General features: G+C 31.8%; 4 protein-coding genes across 4 annotated transcripts; 1 reads left to right on the forward strand and 3 right to left on the reverse strand.

Annotated features, from left to right (window-relative positions):
• Positions 1 to 8,014: 8,014 nt before the first annotated feature.
• LOC137813949 (10 kDa chaperonin, mitochondrial) lies at positions 8,015 to 10,359 on the forward strand. Its single transcript, XM_068616444.1, has 3 exons — positions 8,015 to 8,243; positions 8,719 to 8,858; positions 10,085 to 10,359. Exons 1-3 carry the CDS (start codon positions 8,139 to 8,141, stop codon positions 10,131 to 10,133), a joined length of 294 nt encoding a protein of 97 aa, XP_068472545.1. The 5' UTR covers positions 8,015 to 8,138; the 3' UTR covers positions 10,134 to 10,359.
• Positions 10,360 to 10,458: 99 nt separating this feature from the next.
• Positions 10,459 to 13,124, reverse strand: LOC137813948 (serine carboxypeptidase-like 45). Its single transcript, XM_068616443.2, has 9 exons — positions 12,827 to 13,124; positions 12,599 to 12,703; positions 12,329 to 12,517; positions 12,179 to 12,249; positions 11,809 to 12,090; positions 11,581 to 11,705; positions 11,329 to 11,421; positions 11,088 to 11,205; positions 10,459 to 10,883 (listed from the first exon to the last, which is right to left on the reverse strand). Exons 1-9 carry the CDS (start codon positions 13,071 to 13,073, stop codon positions 10,734 to 10,736), a joined length of 1,380 nt encoding a protein of 459 aa, XP_068472544.1. The 5' UTR covers positions 13,074 to 13,124; the 3' UTR covers positions 10,459 to 10,733.
• A 2,430-nt stretch (positions 13,125 to 15,554) lies between these two features.
• Positions 15,555 to 19,821, reverse strand: LOC137813950 (serine carboxypeptidase-like 45). Its single transcript, XM_068616445.2, has 10 exons — positions 18,422 to 19,821; positions 18,196 to 18,300; positions 18,009 to 18,104; positions 17,772 to 17,864; positions 17,618 to 17,688; positions 17,238 to 17,519; positions 17,008 to 17,132; positions 16,200 to 16,292; positions 16,000 to 16,117; positions 15,555 to 15,904 (listed from the first exon to the last, which is right to left on the reverse strand). The coding sequence occupies exons 1-10, from the start codon at positions 18,666 to 18,668 to the stop codon at positions 15,755 to 15,757; spliced, it is 1,380 nt and encodes a 459-aa protein (XP_068472546.1). The 5' UTR covers positions 18,669 to 19,821; the 3' UTR covers positions 15,555 to 15,754.
• A 96-nt stretch (positions 19,822 to 19,917) lies between these two features.
• LOC137813951 (mitotic-spindle organizing protein 1B) lies at positions 19,918 to 20,263 on the reverse strand. The gene has a single exon (XM_068616446.1). The coding sequence runs from the start codon at positions 20,261 to 20,263 to the stop codon at positions 20,042 to 20,044; it is 222 nt and encodes a 73-aa protein (XP_068472547.1). The 3' UTR covers positions 19,918 to 20,041.
• Positions 20,264 to 23,245: the final 2,982 nt, after the last annotated feature.

Raw genomic sequence — 23,245 nt, forward strand, 5'->3', positions numbered from 1 at the left:
AACAACCTAGTTTCTCATGTAAAAGGTGTAGATATGGAGATAACCCATGAGGTATGGGCTACTGTTGCTGGTTTAAAGTACTCAGGCCTCAGGATTAACAAGGGAAACCTTGGACTAGTGGAGGATTTCAACAAAATCCAATACTACAAGAGTTGCTTGAAGAACCAACATGCTCAAGTTAGGACGTGTTCGGTTGGTGGCCTAAAGCTTGATGAAAGGTTGCTAGCCCTCATTGTGACTTAGATTCTAACACCAAGGGGGAGCAATCATTATGGTCTTACTGAGGAGGATCTGGTGTACATCTTCTGCATCATGAAGAAGGTCAAAATCAATTGGATCCACATCATCAAAGAGAACATGCAAAAGGCAATGAGGTTAAGTGACTATCACTATCCATATGTTCTAGAGGAAGAAACATCTGAGTTGGTCAAGTCAACTCAAGAGTTGAACAATGGATCACTCGGCAAAATGGGTTTTACCAAAATAGGTGGCAAATGGATTAGCAAAGATGGTGACTTTGGTGTCTCATCTAGTGTTGTTGCTGATCATGAACAAGATGAACCTGCTGATATGGATTTTCAACATGAAGATCTACCTGAAGCTCATCAAGATGTTGGACCTAGTGCTGGTGCTGGGAATCAAGAAGAAAGGATGCAAACCATGTCTCCTTTTGAGAGACTCATGATAAATAGGCTTGATAGCTTTGAGGAGAATCAAAGGAATCTCCATGATCTCTGTGTCAGCAATTTTCAGAGGATTGATAACAGGTTTGACAGCATGGATGCGCGCTTCATGACTCTAGATGAACAGATCGAGGTTGTACAGAATCAAATCTTTGATCTTCAATATGCTGATGATGATGAATGAAGAAAAACAACTGGTTGATGTATCGAAACAACCGGTTGATGTATCGAAACAACCGATTGTTTTCTTGGTGGATGTATTAGTTTTTTCTTTTTGCTACTTTTGCTGTTTAATTTTGATGTATTCAAAACAATTATCTTGTTTATCTCTTCTCTTTGTCTATTTGTGAAGACAAATAAGGGGAGATATATGTTGTGTTTGATTTCAGTTTGATTTCAGTTTTTATTTTCCTGCAAAACAGTTTGGATGAGTGAAACCTTATAGGTTTTTGTTCCTATGTTTGTTTGTTGTTTACTCTGATATTATGCTCTGAATTTCTGTATTTGTTTTTGTGCTAACCAAATATCAGAAGTTTTATGCTTTGCTTAAAACTGTATCTTGCAGGAACTGCTTCAGATTCAATCAGGTACAACACAAGCATCAGGGATTTGTCTTCATCAAATAGGGGGAGATTGTTGAACCAAGTGGTGTTCAAGCTTTGAAGAATCCAAACCCTTTGAAGGATGTTGAAGGCTTGGTTGTGCTTGTTGTTGTTGAGCTGTCTTAGTTAGGATCTGGGGTAGTTTGAGTTTTGTAATCCACTCTAGATTGAATCCAAAGCATAGGCATTCTCAATCTTTTAAAAGAAAAGTGTTTTTCAAACTAAGTGAAAAATAACCGATTGTTTTGTCGAAACAACCGATTGTTTTATACTTAGGTGTTTTTAGAAAAGATTGAAAGCTGTTTTTCAAATGGTTGAGCAGTTAAAACCAAAACAACCGATTGATTTGAGGAAACAACCGATTGTTTGTTTTAGTACCATAACAGAAAAACTGGTTTAGCTTTGACTGAGCATTAAATGTTTTAACTGTTTACGCTCCAATCTTTAATGCTTTGACCAATCTTTAAATGCAATGAATAAGTTTGTTAAGATTTGATAACAAACATCTTTGAATAAATTCAGAAAAACATATTTGAAAAATAACAATCTTTTGAGAACAACAAGTTTCTGATATTCAAAGAGTTTAGATTGCTTAGAGATTGATCAAAGAGTGTGAGATAGGATTTCTGCTTGTATTTATTTCAGATTTTCTTCTGTAACAAGTGTAATCCTTGTATTCTGTTGAACAAGTTTCTTCAGTGTGTTTGCTGAGAAGTGTTGTGTGTTCTTGAGGGGATCAAGATCAGCATTCTTAGTGTTGGTGTGTTGGCCAAGAGAAGTGTGTGTCTTGAGGGGATCAAGGTCACTTTCTTGGTTGTGTTGTAAGTGATCTAGGTTTGATTGCTTAGTGGAATTCCTCAGTGGTTTATGAGAAGACTGTATGTAGCTCTGGGTTTAGAGTGAACCAGTATAAACATCTGTGTGCAATCTTTCTATCCTTAATCTCTTTAAATTCAGTTTTGATATTTGTTTACTGGTATAAACAACCGATTGTTTTTCTGGTGCTGTTGTTTTTGCTTATTGTTTTGGCAAACTGAATTCCTTATCAATTGTTTCTTGAGATAATTTCATTCTTGACTTAAAAGTTTGCGAAAACTCTCTTTAAACAATTCACCCCCCCCCCCTCTAGTTTAAAGCCATACATTTTAACACATAATACAGTTCTTCTTAAACAGGGTCTCCTCCTTGGTATTCAACAAAACTTAAAGACTATTAGTATGTCTGATATTGATGGGCTTATCTGTCAAGAAAATATTGTTAAAGAGGACCTTGATCATGCTCTTCACTGTCAATATTTGTTTTTGAAAGAAAAGGGCTAATATGTTTTGGTTTAAAGATGGGGATAGAAATACTGTTTTTATCAATGCTATGGTCAAAAGGAGAAATAATTCTAGTGGGATTCATCATCTACGGATTGATAATGCGGTTATTTAGGATCCTAAACTCATTGAAGAACATATTTTAGACTTTTATAAAACTCTATGCTGAGTCTATTGTTAGGATATATGACCTTAAACAATAGGGGGTGAATTGTTTATAAGAGATTTTCGAAAACTTTTGAATGTTTAATGAAACTCAATAAAGAAATCCAGAAGAGGAACCAAGTTTGCCAAGAACACAATCTGTTTTAAAGTGAAATACAGAAAAACAATCGGTTATTTCTTCGAATCAATCAGTTGTTTATACCAGTAAAATCTTAAACAGCTTAAAAACAAATTTAAAAGAGATCAGAGAAAGAGAAATGCACACAAACAATTTATACTGGTTCACTCTTACAACAAGAGCTACATCCAGTTCCCAGAAACCACTAGGTAATCCACTAAGCAATCAAACCAGATTACAAAACACCACACACTAAAGTAGTGACCTTGAACCCCTCAAGAAACACATTACCTTTGGTAAACCACACCAAGAGTATTGATCTTGAACACCTCAAGAACACACAACAGTCCTTGGCAATACAACAACAGAAATACAGAAGATTGAGAAAAGGATTACACTTGATCAAAGTACAACTGAAAAGAATAAAATTGCAATTTTATTCCACTCTCACTTAAAAATCAAAAGCTTGATGTGAATCTTGAAAACTTAAGATCAAATATGTCAAACTGAATTTCTCAAAACTGTTTCTTACTCCATAGAAACATATAACAAACTATTTATATTTTCCAAAGATTGGTTAAAACATTTAATGAAATAGCGTATTCAGTTATAAATAATTTAAGACATATTCACCATTCAAAACTGAATTCCGTTAGGATTTTCAAAGAAACAATTGGTTGAAAACATGAAACAACCAATTGATTTGGTTTGACAGTTAAGTCAACCAAGTCAAACAACTTTCAACCTTTTTCAAAACCTCTAAGAGCAAAACAACCGGTTGATTCGACAAAACAACAGATTGTTTTTTACTTAGTTAGAAAAACATCTAATTTCAAAAAGGTTTTAATTCACATCAGTTTTAGATTCAACAAAAGAGTGGATCACATTAATCTACCCAGATCCCACCCACACATAGCAGCAACACCAGCCTTTCATCAAACACCTTGGATTTTGATTCTTCAAAGCTCTTGATCACTCTTGATCAACATCTATTTCTCATGTGCAAGATACAAGCAATATGGAAGATTTTATTGGTACTTATATTCTTGAGATGGTTTCCTCTGGGGAGAATATGATGTTGATTAAATGTCCTGATTTTTGGGAAATCAAGAATGTTGTTTTTAACCTTAATGGTATTAGTGCTTCTGGTCCTGATGGTTTTGGTGGTGTTTTCTATCACTCTTGTTGGGAAATTATTGGGATAGATGTTTGTAATGTTGTACAACAGTTTTTTAAACAAAATTGGGTTCTCCCTGAAATGAACAGTAATGTGGTATCTCTTATTCCTAAGATCCAGGATGATGAGTCCATTAAAGATTACAGCCTCATTGTTGTTGCTAATTTCAAATTTAAGATTATTTCCAAGATTTTGGCAGATCGGCTTGCTCTTGTGGCTGCTAGAATAATTTCTCCTAATCAGTATGGGTTTGTGCAGGGCAGACATAATCAGGATTGTATTGGTATTGCTTCTGAAGCTATTAACATGCTTTCTAAAAAGGTTTGAGGAGGTAATGTGGCTTACAATGTTGATATTCATAAAGCCTTTGACATTCCGAGTTGGAAGTTTTTACTATTAGTTTTGTCACGCCTTGGTTTTCACCCCTCGTTTGTTTGTTGGATTAGTATTATTCTTCATTCAACTATGCTTTCAATCAGAGTAAATGGGAATTTGATGGGATTTTTTCCTTGTAGTAGAGGTGTTAGATAAGGTGATCCTTTGTCTCCTCTACTTTTATGTTTTGCAGAGAAAGTTCTTAGTAGAGGTCTCTCTAAGCTTGTGAATGATAAGAAGATTCTACATATGACTAGCCTGTCAGGTTTTCTCACTCTCTCTCATACTCTATATGCAGATGACATTTTTGTTTTCTGTAGGGTTAATAATAAGTCTCTTAGGAATTTGAGTAGTTAAAACATATGGTGATTTTTCGGGTCAATATGTTAATAATTCTAAGAGTAGTTTTTTCACCATGGATAATTCTGCAAGATTTGTCACCAAAATGCAACGCATTCTTTTTTGTAGTCATGGTTGTTTGCCTTTCATTTATTTAGGAGTTTTGTTGGTGCTCCAAAGGGTCGGTTTCTTCAACCTTTGGTTGATAAAGTCAAACTGAAGCTAGCTTCTTGGAAAGGTAAATCTCTTAGCATGATGGGTCGGATTCAGTTGGTCTATACGGTGATTACAAGCCTTCTAGCTTATAGTTTTAATTTGTATAAATGACCTGCTTCTCTTCTTAAGCAAGTTGAGCAGTGGTGTAGAAATTTTATTTGGACTGGAGATATTCTGATAAAAGGCATAACTACTATTAATTGGACTACGCTTTATTCTCCTTTTGAGAATGGCGGTTTGAAAATTATTAACCTTCATCATGAAAATAATGCTTATCTTCTTAAGCTTGCTTGGAACTTTGCTTATAGTAATAGGCCTTGGTCTTTGCTCTTGAAAGTTAGGGTTCTTAAATCAAAATACGAGCTTCGGATGGTTTATAGATCCTCATCTGTTTGGCCTAGAATTAAGCAGTTTTATTCTACTATACTTGATTATACTTCTTAGACTGTCGGTACAGGTTCTTTTATTAATTTCTGGAATAATAAATGGTGTTATACTACTTCTTTAGCACATATTGCAGTGATATCTTATGGTTCTAGCATTTCGGATACGGTTTCTCAATTTTGGACAGGTTGTGATTGGAATATTCCATTTTCTTTACAGGAGATGCCTCATCTTTTTAGTCATATCATGGTCAGGGCGGAACATGATATTCCTAATTGGAGTAAATGAGTCTAGTCGTTTTTAAATTGGCTTGGACTTTCTTCTTGGAACCAGAAGTTCCTGGTGGTTGGGGTAAATTAATTTGGTCTTCATTTATTCCGTCTTCCAAATCTCTTTTACTTTGAAAAGTTTTTCATGGGCGACTTCCTACAACTTAGTATATTCAGAATAAAAGTTTGCATATTTGTTCTATGTGTACGCTTTGTGAAAAGCACGAGGAATCTATTCTGCATTTATTTTTTTTAATGCTCTAATGCTTTGGGTATTTGGAGTTGGGTTCTAGAGATTTTTCCTACTTCTCATTTCTCTAATAAGGATGATCTTCTTTCTTTTATTAAGAGTGATGGTAGTCCTTTGGTTATATTGATTAAGCTTGTTGTGATAACTTTTTCTATTTGGATGACATGGCGTATGAGGAATTTTGCTCGTTTTCAGGATAGGATTGAGGTTTATCGGGCTATTTCAGTTATAAAGATTTAACTTGTCTGGTGGGTAACTTGTCTAAAGCTTATATGAAAAATGATATGTTGGATTTCAACGTGATTAAGTTTTTTGGTATTAATACTTGTATTGGTAAAAATTTTCGTCCTCTTCCTGTGATATGGGAGTTTCTCTCACTAGGTTGGGTTAAAATTAACACTGATGGGACTTCTAGGGGATATTATGGTCTTGCTACTTGTGGAAGTATTTTCTGTAGGAGTACGGGAGAATTTATTGGAGCTTTCTCTGCATTCCTTGAAGTTCAGACTGCTCTGGTTGCTGAGTTTTATGGGGTTATACATGCTATGGAGGAAGCTCAAAAGATGGGGCTTACTAATGCTTGGTTGGAATATGATTCTGCTTTGGTTTGTGTTGCGTTTATTGCTAGGACAAATGTTCCTTGGATGCTTCGGAATCGATGAAATACTTGTCTTAATTACTGTGGGAAAATCAGGTTTAGGGTTACTCATATTTTTCGTGAAGGGAATGTGTGTGCTGATAAGTTGGCTAATTTATTATTTATTCATAGAGAATCATTTCATTGGTATAACAGGCTTCCATCTAGTCTATTTTTAGAATTCTTTATGAATAGGTATAGTCTACTTATGTATTATTTTTGTTAACATATAGGTTTTGCCTAAATCTCCCATACTTTTTTCATGTGATGATAGATGATTGTTGTTACTTGATGTGTCAGTCTAGCTGAGATGTCAAGTTGCATAATAATGTCTAACATGAAAACATTTTTATAAAAAATAATAATATATAATTTAGTCAATATAACAAATAATTATTTTTATCTCTAAAATTAATTTTTATTTAATAATTTTCTTGTAGTGTCTTATGCATACATTTTCTAAAACTTGTTCATTTCAATAATTTTTCTTAAAATTATATTATAATTATAAATTTGCAGCAATTTTTCTCTAAAATAAACATAATGTGTGGAAAGTTGAAAGACGAAATATCTTTTATTTTTATAAGATTACAATTTTTTTTAGTAAAAGAAAGAAAGAAATGGCAAATATAGTACTAGACTGATGTAGTTAAATAAGATTCCAATTTTAAAATTTAAATAATAAATATTTTAATAATAAAACCATTAATAAAACTAATAATTAATAAACGATGATAACAATATTTTTTTTATTTTGTATTCCCTGTTTATTTTCAATTAAACAACTAATATCATGTCATTGTACAAAACTAGAAATTTTCACTCTATGAAAACCAATGCATTGAACCAGTGGTTTAAAAGAAAAAAATATTTTAATTTTTCATATTTAATTTAAAATTTTAACATAAAGAAAAATTATATTAGTAGTATTTAAAAATTGCCATGAACTATTTTATCAATTTTTTGTAAAATATAATTTTGTCTTTTATATCATTTTTTTTATTTTCTTATAATTTGATATTATATTAATTTGTCGGTTTTTTATGCAATTTTTCTATTATTAATGGATATTACAGAAATTTATTAATTAGTATAATTATTATGATATATTTTATTTTGAATATGATAAATCAAATACAAAAATATTTTTAGTATATAAAATTATGGTATTATTTATTTAATAATATTATATTTATTAAAACAAGTTCAAATCGCAGATAAATTCTTGAATTTTTAACTACTACTTTATCCGGTTTAATAACTAATCCAATTTCAAAGTTTCAAAAACATTGTTAGTTTTACCTTATTATACCAAAGAACCACTAGTTTTCTCATATTGATGTTTTTCTGTTTTATTTTCTGGATTCATTCATATTTCAGACTTCACATGGACCTTAGTGAAAATAAAAAGAAAAATAAATGTAGGAGGAGGAGAGAAGATTCTAGAACCCCTTTTTGTATTAATAAAAATAAATATAAAATGAAAATTTAAAGAGGAACATAAACCTTTGTAAAACCCTAACAAGTGACCTCAAATTTTTCAACAGGGAGCTCTCGGTGTTCCGTTCTTTCACTCCTCTGTTGTGTCGTCTCGTGTGTTCCAAATGGCAAAGCGTTTGATTCCACTCTTCAATCGTATTTTGGTGGAGAAAATCGTGCCTCCATCAAAGACCAACGCTGGCATTTTGTTACCGGAGAAATCCTCCAAGGTTAACTCTCCCAACCCTCTTCATTCATACCCTTTTCAATTTCTTTTTTGGGTCTTCGCTTTTCATATCAAAATTTCATATTTCCTTGAGTTTTATCTATTTTACTTATTCCATTTGAACATTTTTTTATCCTTTAGGTGTATCCAAGATGTCCAATTTTCTGTATTTGATACTGTGATATGACATCGTACCCAGATGGGTACTAATTAAGCTGATGCATGCTGTACATATTTTTGGGGATTAGTCCTTGGGTTGTGTTCATGTTGTTTTGTAGATAATGCCTTAGCATCTTCCTAATAACCATTTAAATGTGAAAGATTTGGAACTTTTATTTATTTATTTCAAAGTCTTTTCCAAGTTAGTGTTTCAATTTTGTTAGAGTGATATAAGTGACGATTTATGTCTGCAAATCACCTTTTTTCTGTTACATTCTTGATCTTCCAAGTTAATGTATTTCTACATGTTTGTTTTTTAGCTGAATTCCGGAAAAGTTATTGCTGTTGGCCCTGGCATTCATAGTAAGGATGGGAAGCTAATTCCAGTTGCTGTAAATGAAGGTGACACTGTTCTTTTGCCTGAGTATGGGGGAACTGAGGTTAAGCTTGACAACAAAGAGTATGTATATGTTTTCTTATGACCTGTTTTACGCTCACGGCCCATACAATTCTTCCACTTGATCCTAATGTTTAATATGGTAGATACAAATGTTTGGGGTAGGATTATTCTTGAGGTCCTTTATTTTTGTAAAGAAGCTGCTTGTTTTGCTGGTTGCACATGAACTTTGGTAGTTTGTTATGAACATAATACCTGGAAGACTATTTTCTTGTTATAAAGATATGATACCTCCAGTTTTAAATGCTATTGGTGACTGTCTTCTTTGTGAATAATTATGAAAAGATTTGAAGAAGGAAATGTTACGCACTTATGCTTGATATATGTGTCCAATATTTAGAATTGCCTTGTTTGATGGTATACATTGTGTATTTTTTTTTTTTTGTTATACATTCTAAATTCTAATCTGATGTTTACCTAGATACAGAGCTATAGGATTGAAATTGTTATTGTAGTTTATCAATAATTTCGTAGTCTTTATGAAGTAAAACATATTAGTATTATAATTTAAGCATTTCATTCAATAAACATTGTTGCTTTTTGTGATCAGATTATAACTCACCTAATGTTGATGGTTTAAATAACTTGAAGCTCCATATGTGCTGTTAACAATGTATAATTTGAACCAGGCAGATGTTGAAAATAGAAATTTTACTCAATGTTATGATAATGGTAACATGATCTACAAATGATGTTACTATGGTTTATAAGTTATAACATAGTACCTGTTACCCTCCTCCCCCAAAATGAAAAATAAAATAATAGCAGGAAGGTTATTTTATTTGAGAGTTGGTGATTTTCTATTGGTGCATCTTGTTATTTACTTATTGACCAAAAGGCGTTGTTAGTCACAATCCAAAATTAAGTGTATGTGTCTTGATTTTTATCTATTAACTTGTCATTCTCATACTTAATAAAACTGTGGGATTTGAGTGTGACTAGGTAACAAACAAAACGTCATGATAAAGGTTTAGGGAATTTGCTAGTCCTTGGAATATTTCATTGACTTTGAACTAAAGGTTTTATCTGCACTTCTCATGGCCACCAATTAAATTCTCTTTTCTTGTCCTGCCTTTTATTTTGACAGAGTATAGTATACACACGAAGAACTTTATTGGTTGGCTATGTGAATGAATTATTTTGGATGGATTAAACTATTTTTTGTTTATACAAGTTGCAATAGCTGCTATTTCTTAACTCTTAGCTAATTAGATGCTTTTTGTGTGTAGGTATCACTTGTATAGAGACGACGATATTCTGGGGACACTGCACGATTGATGTTAAAATCATTGGCAGACGTTGCTGTAGCAATTTATATGCCTGGTGTTCTGTTACGTTTGAACTAAACAATTTCTTTGTGTTCTAATTTTATTAGAAATCTACATTTTGTTGTGGAACCAACATTTAGTTTTATTCGTCAACAACGAATCAAGAACGTTATTTTCTGCGACAACAGGGGAAAACTATTTTGTTGCCCATAAAAATTATTGCCTTACATTTTGCAGTGTTGTGTTTGTGGCTTGGGACAATTTTTTAAATCCCTTTTTGACATTTGTTTCTTAGGACGTATCATGCAAGTTCAGCACAAATCAAGAAGAAAGTAGCTACTATATTCTTTTTTGACATTGTTAAGAGTTTAAACATTCATCAAAGCATGGTATATTCAAAGTTGCTATTTCTGTGCTGGATGATGTCGAGAAATTAAAACAACATTCCTTAACTAGTTGAACGAAAACAAAATATAGAAGGAACTGAGATAGCAAATAGAAAGAGACCCATCTAAAGTACTAACCTTCCTTGAGGATTTTAGAAGGACTTATACTTTATTGTGTGGTAAAAGGAATTAGAAACATCATTGTAACTAAATCTGTTTATGGTTTATTTAACATCTGGCAGTGGCTTTCCTTCAAGAAATGCTTTAAGTAGCCCCAGTGATCTCCTTGGTTGATTAAAGGGAGCTTCATGAGATGCTCCTCTTATGGTGGCATAAGATAAAATGTCTCCGTATACTTGTGTCCATCCTCCTACCTGAAATTTACAAACCAAATCAGGGTTGAGTAAAATGGCAGTGTATTGGCTTTCAAATAATTAGTATTCAACTTTTTGATAAAAATAACACCTTTAATACTCTTTTACCATTCATTAAATCATATTATCTTTATAATCATCTATTTCAAATTTTAAATTATAGAAAAAATGGTATATATTTTATATTGCTGTCTATGTATTAACCTGTTTTCCTTCAAACCAGGCTCTATACGCCACTGTTGTATTCAGTCCAAGTTCCTTGGCCAATCCATTCACCAAAGAACGAGATCCCATTAATGGAATAACTGAATCTTGATCTCCACTGCACAGAGATTAATGATTTTAGTTGTTTAAGAAATGTTACGCCTTTCTGAATCATGGTAGGTAGGTTGGTAATGTATGGAGTTAGGTAAGTAAATGTAGACAATCCAATAAATTCGGTTACCTATATACCAGAACCCTGATTTTGGAATTAACAAGTGATCCTAAAATAGAAATTGTTGGTATCTCTAGATTTGTACGGTCATAGTGGAGAACCCTATAAGACAAGGTAGATGGTTAGTTAATAGCAGGGATAAGTCTAAAAAGGTGTCAAAGTCAAACTATGAAAACATATCTACAAGTTTAATATGTCTGCATCTTTAAGTCTAAATGGACTCATTTATGTCTCATCTTTGAAGAAATAAGTAAACGTTACCTGCTGCAAGTTAACCATTTGGATACTCCAACAAGCTTCGCATGGAGAGCTTTCTGCACATCTTTCCTGTTTAAGTAGTTGACTGCTTTATCATCCACACAAACATCTATCTTCTGTATCTTTTGCTACATCACCAAAGCATGGAAATGAAAATGAGTAGAACAACAACGGCAGGGAAAAACAACCAAAGCAGTTGCGCTGGTTATTCATGTAACAAATGAAGCTTACCATTTGATTCAGCACATAGGCCTGTTGATTTGCTGATGACAAACACACATCAAGAGTGACATCATATTGGTCTATGTAGTTGCTAAGCTCAGTAAACACCAATGTATTTATGTTATCACAAATTTCACTAAGATTCCCACTTATCATTTGTCTCCTAATAGTGGAGTAGTTGCAGACTCTGGTGAAGAGACCGTAAGTTGAATCTGAAATCAGTCCGTGGGACCAAAGGAATTCAGCTTTGGAGTTCAAATCAGTGTCAAATTCCATAAGAGGATTCCCAATCTGCAGATATTAACATATGTATCTTAACACATTATTATACTTACTAAATATACCACATTATTTGTTATGTTTTAGTTATTGTACTCACTGCTATTCCCTTGAGATTGATGTTGGTCTTGGTTTGAACAATAAGTTGCGCAAGTTGTGGAGCATAGTGTCCTGCGAAACAAGTTTGTATTACCATATTGCAGTTTCAAATGAAATACATTGTTAATTCATTTTAAGTATTTCTTTATACCGGCATAGCTCTCCCCAGTAATGAAAAAGTCGTTATTGGAGTACTCAGGGAATTCAATGAACCAGCGTTGTAGGAAAACGAGATTATCCCTTGCTGTAATTTCATCTGTTACCAGGGTATAGAAAGAAGTATTGCTAGAGTAGGAAAATCCAACACCAGCAGGTGATTCCAAGTATAGCACATTTGCCACTGAAAACAACGAAAAATCAATCAGCAATTTTGATTTTAAAGAAAAAGCAAAACATAGGATTTACAAAGTTGTTGGTTCACCTTTGTTCCAACTATAATGATTTTTCACAAGAACATTACTGTCTCTCGGTTTGAAAGGGCCATGCTCAATTAGAGCTCCAACTCCAATAGATGAACAACCAGGACCTTCATATATCAAAAGCAAGCACCTTAGTTGCTTTGATTAGTTAAATAGTTTAAGCCTGTGTCAAAGTACATAAAGAAACAAAATCATGTATGTGGCACAAAACAATATATATACATATACACCTCCATTCAACCAGAGGACTACTGGCTTGGAAGTAGGGTCTTTTTGAGCTTCAACAAAGTAATAAAACAAAGCTCTCTGATGTTGGTCATCTACTGTAATGTAACCAGAATATTGCTGAAATTTAACATGTGGCTGCCCTGGCAAACTGCTAATTTTATCAGCTTCAGGAAGTGAACTCACACTCACAAGTGTTTGTACAAGAACAATAATAATTGTTGCAATCATAGTAGATGAATGTGATAACATGATATGTTGGTTTTATTGGAGGATGAAGGTGAAATGCCGATTATGGCAAACAAGGAACAAGTCAGTGTCCTATTAATATAACGTTTGTGTTTGTAGTAAATGGTGTTGGTTACACCAATGTGGAATTAGTTGTTAACCTGCCTGCCTTCAGAATTTGGGTTATTCATTTTGTTGTTTTTTCATGTGTGGATGCACTCTATGTTTGACTTTAAAAATTAATAAAAAAGGGTTAGGAAAATTAGTGCAATTTAAATTACAAAAAAAAAATTAATTTAAGTACACCAACCAAAAGTGTAAAATAAGTGCCAACCAATCATAGTATATATGGATATATGATTGTAGTAATTACTTTAAAACTATTTAGTGTCGTTTACTTGATTAAAAAAAAAAATATTTATAATATGTGAAAACTAAGCTAAAAAATTGTAAAATTGGTTGTCAAATTGTTTACTTAAGGATAAAATGTCATTTAAGAAATCATAAAGCATTGTCACATTCATTTCTTAAATCAAAAGAATAAAAAAATCCAAGAAACTTTGCTTTTAAGTCTCATTTATATACTCTTGGATAATTTTTGGAATTAGGGTGGTGTTTTAAGGAGAAAGAAATGTCAGCCATCCTTCAAGAATTATTACTTAGATTTTTGAATTAATTTTTAATTAGGGATTGTTTGGGATGGAAATAATTTTAGGACTTAGGGAAGATAACCTTGTGCCATGACCCAAAACACAAAGAGTCGTCAATGCAGATAATAAGCTAATTAAATATTTTTTAGCCCAACAAACATAACTAACACAAACATGTTTTTGCAAAAGTCATTTTCAAAACAGATTATTAAATTTATAGAAATTTGATAGGTTCTCCTATGAAATTCAACATTTGCAAAATAACAAACACCTGCTAGCTATGAAAGTTTGTTGTACCACAAAAAATATATGGTATTTTGTATTTTTTAATTTAGGACAATATACATTTTGAATTCGTCAACAAACATTTATATAATATTCAAGGCAAGTGCAAAAATTGATGAAGTAGAATTGTAAACGCAAGTGCAAAAATTGTCAGTTATATACAATTAAGTCATTTTTTAAAAAAATTCACCCATTTTAAAAATTTATCTATTATTTTCCAAATAAAAAGATATTTTCCCAAAATGGTAACATAATTGATATCTTAAATCATTTAAAAAATAATTGTCTACAGCGTGTTTATTTATTTTAGAAAAATGATTTTTTGACATCCATTGCTCACCCTACACCCCACTAAATATTAATATTTTAATTTTTTTTTTTAATTTTGAAAATTATTTAAACATTTTGCATTTTGTCTATATTTTCATTAAGAACATTGTTTTATTTTTTAAATTTTTTATTATTATAATAAATATTAATATTTTGTTGTGAGTGTAAAGTAGAACAGAGTGTCAAAATATCATCATCCTTTATTTTATTACAAATAAAAATATCATGTCACCTAACAATCATTAAACCTTAAAAATAATATAAAATTTCAAATATATTTTTTAAAATTATATTTTTACCTAACTGTACAATACTCCTTGATTTTATTATTACCATTATATTTTTTGTAGATTAAACGGTAAAATATTGGTTAAACTTATAAATAAAACTTGTTTAACCAGTTGATTAAGATTTTTTTTGTTTAAATAAATTCAGAAGGGTCGACTCCTATCTTCTATCTAATTTTCGGTGAATTTGATTTTCATCTTTAGTTCTTGATTTCGGTTAGAGTTGAAAGTATTTGTACAAGAGATTTGGACGCATATTAAGATAGTTAATTGAAGTATTAATGGTTATTAAATACGTATTTTTGTTATGTGTATTTATAAAAATAATAAGATACATGTTCAGTATTTGACACAATTTACTGAATTAATCTTGTGATTAAGAAATTGTTTCATGTTTAATTAATTATATTAAGATAAAAAAAAATATCTTTGGATTGGATGACTGACCTGGTGTCCAAAAATTTGGTTCTATAAGTTGATGTCTCTTTAACCACGTAATTGATAATTGTGGTGGATTTCGATGATATGCGCCAATGTCTTTAACAAGATTACAGATTTTGTGAGTATCGATGAGTCCAACCTAAATACCCTCTAGTTATAACAACCCATGCTAATATTAATTCATCAATTATTACCATTTCTAGACCTTCTTTAACACTAAAAGAAAATAATTATCATCCAGCTTATAGATAAGATGATCCTACAGTTAATTATGCAACCAATATTGTTGTTGCTGTTTATATTCCTTACCTTCCTGGTAATTTATATGAATGAAAATATATTATATTTGAAGACAAAAAAACACTAAATCAAATCAGGCAGTATTTAACTTTTATTTGTTTTGAGTGACTTTTATTAAACAAAGTTGAGTCGTGAATATCTTTAATTACGCATGTAATATGAGTTTAAAGTTGAGTTCCTTACAAGAAAGCTGATGGTAAACCTTACTCATGGAAGCAGCAACATTCTTGCTGGTAATTCTTAGATCAGCGTATTACTCACACTTCTCTGAACTTTTAGTGTGTTTGAATCTTATTTAAAGTTTTTGCCAGACAATGCAATAGCAATAAAGAGATCCTCATGGAATATGGGAATCATTTATACTTATTGTGGTTAATAAGAACAGGTAGTGTTAATTAAACCTGTTCATATTTCATTTAACACTAGGCAGTTGTTTTCCGTCTAGAAATGCTTTGAGTAGCACTAGTGATCTTTGAGGTTGAGTAAAGGGAGCTTCATGAGATGCTCCTCTTATGGTGGCATATGATAACATGTCCCCATATGTTTGTGTCCATCCTGCTACCTGAAATATGATACCAAATCAAGGTTAAGTTAATGGCAATGCATAGAGGAATTCAATTTGTAAAGATCTATTGCCTTCCAAGTATTAGTATTAACCTGTTTTTCCTCAAACCAGGCTCTATAGGCCACTGTTGTCTCAAGTCCAATTTCCTTGGCTAATCCGTTCACTAGATATCTCGAACTTATTAATGGAATCACTGAGTCTTGATCACCACTGCAGAGACAAATGACTTTGATTGGTTCATAAATGCTATGTGGAGTTAGCTAAATGTCAGTGATTAAACAAATTCAATTACCTGTATACCAGGACCCTGATGCCAGACTTAACAAGTGACCCTAGGATAGGAATTGTTGGTATTTCTAGATTACTATAGTCATAATGCAGAACTCTGTGACACAACGAAGATATTATTAGCAGAATATCCAATCTCAGAAAAAAGGTGACCAATTGTGCTTGAGATTGCAGAACAAGGAAATTAGATAAAAATTGGTGGCCAAAGCACCCTAAAATAGGATGGACATGCATATTAGTTTTATATCTTTTGTTCAAATCAACCTTCTTGTGTTGTCTAATGCTCACCTAAAGTTTTACCATTATTTATGAAGATCTGAAGAATAGGAGTGTTAACTTTTTGGTCTTTCAGATATTGTCCTTGTATGATTTTGGTCTGAATTGTGTCAATTGAGTAAATGTGTAATTTTAATCTATCAAATTTTGTTTACATTAAGTCACTCAAATATCCTAATTATGTGATTTTAGTCTACATACACTCATGAATCAATGTAATGTCAATAGATTTCAACTGAGAGGGATTAAAATCTCATAATTGCACACTCAAATGACTCAATCAAAGTTTGGAAAACTAAAGTTGTACATTTTTTAAATCTAGGGAGCCTAATTAGCATGAATAAAACATGCGGGTCTAGAATCTCACAACTACAAACCTGAAAGACAAAAAATGTCATTAATTTTAGTTGTTACTAGTTCAGGTGTAAATATCATCTCACATAAGAACTACTAGTTTTCCACTTTTTTTTGAGCTTAAATATTTGCATCTCTAAAGCACTCAAGGGATGTGTCATCTCTGAATCAACAGAACTTACGAACTGCAAGTTGACCATTTGGTGACTCCTACAAGTTTAGCATGTAGAGCTTCTTGGACTTCTTTCCTGTTCAAGTATGTGATCGTTTTATCACCAACACAAACATCTATCTTTTGTGTCTCTTGCTGAACCAAAGACGAAAGCAATTAAATCAAGAGAATAACACCTCTGAGGAAAAATAAAATAAAAGAACTTATAAGATGGCCATGCAGAAAGTAGAAGAAGCTCACCAGTTGATGCAGCACATAAGCCTGTTGATTTACTGATGACAAACAAACATCGAGAGTGACATCATATTCATCTACATAGTCGCTAACCTCAGCATACAATTGCTTGCTTGCTTTTTCACAAACCCCTCCAAGATTCCCATTTTGACGTTGTCTCCTAATTGAGGAATAGTTGCAGACTCTAGTTAGGATTTCGAATGTTGAATCTGATATCAGTCCGTGAGACCAAAAATACTCAGATCTGGCGTTGAAATCAGTATTGAACTCCAGAAGAGGATTCCCTATCTGCATGTATTGACATATATATGAACCACATGTAAGTTTCAAATAAACCAAATCATTTTTTATAATAAAGTTATTCAAATGTTCCCTTCTGTACTCACTGCTATCCCCTTGAGATTGAAGTGGGTCTTGGTTTGAACAATAAGTTGTGCAAGTTGTGGAACATAGTGACCTGAAAACAAGTGTGAACTGTGAAGGGTGCATGATTTTAGTACAGTTTCAAAGCGGATATGTTCATTTATATCTGATTCTAACCTCCATAGCTCTCCCCAGTAATGAAGAAGTCGTTATTTGAGTACTCAGGAAATTTAGTGAACCAACGCTGTAGGAACACAAGATTATCCCTGGCTGCATAACAACAAGACTATTATTGTCAGCTTCCTGAGAAATGTCATGGAGACAAGAAGTGATAAAACCTAGAGCATTTACCAAACTATTATTCTTATGTTACTTGTTAAATGCCTTTGTGGACAAAATAAAGTGAAAAAGAACCTGTAATTTCATCTGTCACTAATATATAGAACGATTTATTGCTAGAGTAAGAGAATCCAACGCCAGCTGGTGACTCCAGGTATAGCACATTTGCCTCTGTGGTAAGGATGAAATAAGTAATTAATTTTGGTTTCTTCATTAAGAGCATACTGGATATTGGTTAAACGATGTTGGGTTGAAGGTTCACCTTTGTTCCAACTGTAATCATTTTTCTCAAGAACATTGTTGTCACTCGGTCTGAAAGGGCCATGCTCAGCAAAAGCTCCAACTCCAATCGATGAACAACCGGGCCCTTCAAAAATAAAAACCAAGAAAACATCTTAATTACTTTGATCAGTTTCAAAGCTTTAAGCCAGATTTTAAAGAAATAAAATAAACAAAATCATGCATGTTATGCATAACAATATGTGTACCTCCATTCAACCACAGAACTAATGGCTTGGAAGCAGGGTCTTCTTCTGCTTCAACAAAGTAGTAAAACAATGCTCTCTGGTGCTGATCATCCACAGTAATGTGGCCAGAATATTGCTGAAATTTGACCTGAGGTTGCCCCGGCAAATTGCTTATTTGATCAGATTCAGGAAGTGAACTCACTCCCACAAGTGTTTGTGCAAGAACAATAATTATTGTTGCAATCATAGTAAATGACTGAGGTAGCATGATCACACGGGTGAAAAGTCTTCTTATTTTGAGGATTGGTGTACCTGTTCATTGATTTCTGGGTTATGCTGTTTTCTTTGACTCGTTTTAAATTGTTCTGGTCCCTTCAATACGTCTTACAGTGATACATTTAGTCACCAAACTTTCAGTTAATAAATTTAATTAACATCATGTCGTGTTTCTTCTCATTTCTTTTTATGATATAACAAATATTAAAAAATGTTCTGCAGAAGAATAGTGATCTAATTGGACCACATTTCACAGTCTTCAATTGGAATATTTTAATAAAAGCAGGAGACAAATCCACCTTAGAATATTCATTTCATCTGGTCCGGTATAGAGAAAGAGGGAGAGAATCATACACAAATAATGATCTCAAATCAGTGTATAACAAATGCTTATTAAAAATATTAACTTCTTGAATAAATCTGGTAGTTACAAAAATTCGTCCATTTAAAAGAATTTTGCATTTTTTATAGTTATTTTAGTTCATAAAATAACAAAATTCCGATTTAATTCATAAAAAAGACGTCTTGCTATTAAGTTTATACTATTTTATTATTAAATTGTAGTATTTAAGAACTAATGTAACACTAAAATTACATATTTTGAGAAAGAATTTCAAAATAAAGTATACAATTTAGGATCGCTTGTGATAAGGTTCGAATCCGATTTTGTTTTGATCACAATAGTGTCTGTCACCTTCTGCTAATGGATCATAACGATATGATTCTAAGATGAAGATGATGTCAAAAAATTCCAAGAGAAAGGAAACCAAAAATTCAAAAAGGAGTTGTGTCTTACTTGACTTCATAATAACGTCACGGAGAGGTTGCATCCAAAATTAACAATTAATTCAGTTCAATATTACACAATTTTTTTAATATAATTTTTATCTCAACTAATTAAAAATTATCTAGACATAATTTTTTTAAATAGTTTGGTTTAAATAATAATTTATAATTGAATGGTGATATAAACTCAATATGTATGATTAATTAAATTTTAATAATGTATTTTGCTATAACAAAGTCGTAATTTATTATCTCACATTAGAGAAAGGGGTTTTAGTTTTACATCATTAAAATTCAAAATTTAAATCAATCTAAAAAAAGAGTAAATTTTTGAATGAGGCGTGAATGGCGTGTAACAGGAAAAGATTGGCAATCATGATTATGATTGGCATGTGGAAGAACCACTAATTATGATTATGGAAATAAAATAATAAAGGAGAGAAAAAGAATGGCACTACATCAAATGAAGCACATACAATAGAACAAGCACATCATCATACAGAGAAATTCAATGAACGAGATAAAGAACTGAGAAACAGGATGGATCATAGAAGAAATGTCATGAAAAATGGATTTTATTTATGGGAAAGAAGGAGGCTGAGGAAGAGATGATGAGAAGGAGGGGTTATCTTTTCTTAGTTCCTTGACAACAGCAGCAAGTGCTTCAGGATTGACTCCAAGATCACAAAGTGCAATCAGAACAGAAAGAGTGTGACGGTCTAGACCCGTATCAAGTATATTGGACATATGGAAAGCCAGGTCTAGAGATTCTCGTGCAGCTCGTGCAGCCTCCGGATCCATCTTTTAAGCTGATAAATGGGCAGAGAATGTTCAATTCATTAGTATCACAAAAATTAAAATTCCTGAAACAAAAAAAGGAACAAAATGGAATTAAAAATCGTAACTCCAGGATCTATATCAAAAACTGAAACAAAAGAGAGGAACAGTTCCGCGACTGAAATCAAAAAATAATTAAAACAATTAAAATAGAAAAGTGGAGCACGCGACAGCACAATCAGAAAATTGAAGATTACAGAGAGGGGAGGTGCAGAACCACGGCAGCAGAAGAATAGAGAGGGACAGCGGCGAGCACGACGGCGACTGCTTTGGCAAGCGGTGCGCGCGATCTTGAACAACGGCGCAACAGTGCCAAATGCGAGCAGGGAGAACAGAAGCGGCGCCACTGACGGCGAGGAGAACGACAGGCGCGCGCGGCGGAGACACAAACGGCGCGATTTCAGTGAATGAAGTTCGATTTGGGGCTTTTTCTTAGGGTTAAGTGAACGCGATTTCGGAGCGACGCGATTTACCCGCAGATGAAATACGTTTGGGCCTCATCCTTGGACCATCAAATAAAAGATTGGGTGTTTCTTCTTTCACCCCCCTCAAACTTCTTCATGCATCCTGTCAAATACGGAAAATGTTTAAAATATATCTTCTAATCTGCTCTTATTCCAGAAAGTTCTTTCTAAATGTTTTTTCAGAAAATTTATTGCAAAAACAGATTCCAGAAAGTACTATTCACGTTCCAAAAGAAATTTATGAATTTTTTTTTGAAAATTCCAAAAAAACGTTTTCCGGAATACAATTATAAAAATTCCGAAATAGGTGTCTGGAAGATTTCAGAAAATTAATCCAAAAGTCATTTAAAAAGGGGTAAAATCGTCTTTTAAGATATTAATGGATGCTGAGAAAATGACGGGGTGCTGGAAGAAATAACTTTATATGTTATTTTTTTAAAATTGGGCCGACTAACGGATCCGGCTACGGTCCATGCATGTGCTGTCTGAAATATGAATGAATCCCGAAAATCAACAGAAAAAATTCATATGAGAAAACTAATGGTTCTTTGGTATAATAAGGTCAAAATAACAATGTTTTTGTAACCTTTGAAATTGGATTAGTTATTAAACTGGATAAATATTAAACTGCGATTGAACTTGTTTAATAAATATATTATATTAAATAAATAATACCATAATTTTATATAGTAAAAAAAATTGTATTTGATTTATCATATTCAAAATAAAACATATCATAATAATTATACTAATTAATATATTGACATTATATCCATTAATAATAGAAAAATTGGATAATAAACCGAAAAATTAATATAATATCAAATTATAAGAAAATAAACAAATTGATTTAAAAGACAAAATTATATTTCATAAAAAAATATAAAATAGTGTTGGAGATTTCACATCGAGTAGAGATTAGGATATTGTATATAACTGGGTACAAACCTCACCCCATAAGCCAGTTTAATGAGGTTGAGTTAGGCTTAAAGCCCACATTCTTAACAATAAGATCTCCAACAAATAGTTCATAACAACTTTTAATTTGTTTATGTTACAATTTTATATCAAACATTAAAAATTAAAATATTTTTTCTTTTAGTCACTGGCTCAATCATTGGTTTTCATCTAGAGTAAAAATTTCCAGTTTTGTACAATGAGATTGGTTATTAGTTGTTTAATTGGAAATAAACAGGGAATACAAAATAAAATTTATTATTATTCTTCAATTATTATTTTTGTTAATGGTTTTTTTCTTAAAATATTATTTATTATTTATTATTTAAATTTTAAAATTGGAATCTTATCTAACTACATTAATCTAATACTATATTTGTCATTTATTTCTTTTTTTTACTATAAAAACTTGTAATTTTATAAAAATATACTCTTTGTATTTTTAGTGTTTTTAACTTTCTACGCATTAGGTTTATTTTAGAGAATAAATGTTACAAATTTATCATTATAATGTAATTTTAAGGAGTTATCCAAATAATAAAGTTTTAAAAAATTTACGTAGAAAGTAAGTTGTGTATGCATGACATGACTTTATATGAATAAGTTATACTAGCATGACACAACTTTTGCATGTGTCATTAAGTGTTCATCCTGTCCCTTCAAAGTTATTGTGTTGTTGAAAATTTTCCCATGTATAAGGAGGTCATCTATTCACTTGAGGTTATACATTTGTGCTTATTTTATTATGTACAAGGGACATAGAGGAAATGAGAACAAAAATCATAAAAATAGATTAATAATATGAAACTAAATATTATGATTGTATAAAGTTTCCATTACATTTTTAGCTAGATAAATATAAATTATATTTAGAGTGACTAGTCGGAATAAATGAGACTCATGAAACTCATACAAGATTGTTTCATCTTACCCAATTGTCATTTAAATCTCCAAGTATTACCTTCAACTGCAAATTATTTAAACTTGATAAGACCTATTACTAGTTCTCCTTTTCCTAATTTATAGTTTAAATAATTTTTTTACAGTTTTTAACTTTATGTAATAAAATTTTTCTTTAAATACTCAAGTTCAAAATATATCATAAAATAATAAAGCTCATTAATCCTTATAAAAGATGAACTAATGAAATGGTCCACATGTTTAACAAAAGTTATTCGAATTTGGGAGTTTGTGTACCTACTCATTATTAAGATACTTTGGGATCTCAATTTATCAAGTATCAACCAAAGTTTGTTGATACACTTATCTTCAATAATATATTGTAATATCTTATAAGTATCATTATATGTAATATAATGTTAAATCCAAGTTCAACAAACCCTTTGTTTGGTTTTGATTGTGTACTTGAACAAATAAGTGTAATACATAATTTTATGTATATCAGATCATGTTAGACGCAAAGTATCCATTCTAGTCCAATAAATGTAAGTTGTGTGGTTGAACAAATGAAAACAATTATTATACTATGCTTTATCGAATAAGACACAAAGTGTTTGTGCACATG

This window comes from Phaseolus vulgaris, chromosome 1, assembly GCF_051622355.1.
Source record: "Phaseolus vulgaris cultivar YP4 chromosome 1, ASM5162235v1, whole genome shotgun sequence".
In the NCBI taxonomy this organism is placed as follows: Eukaryota; Viridiplantae; Streptophyta; class Magnoliopsida; order Fabales; family Fabaceae; genus Phaseolus; species Phaseolus vulgaris.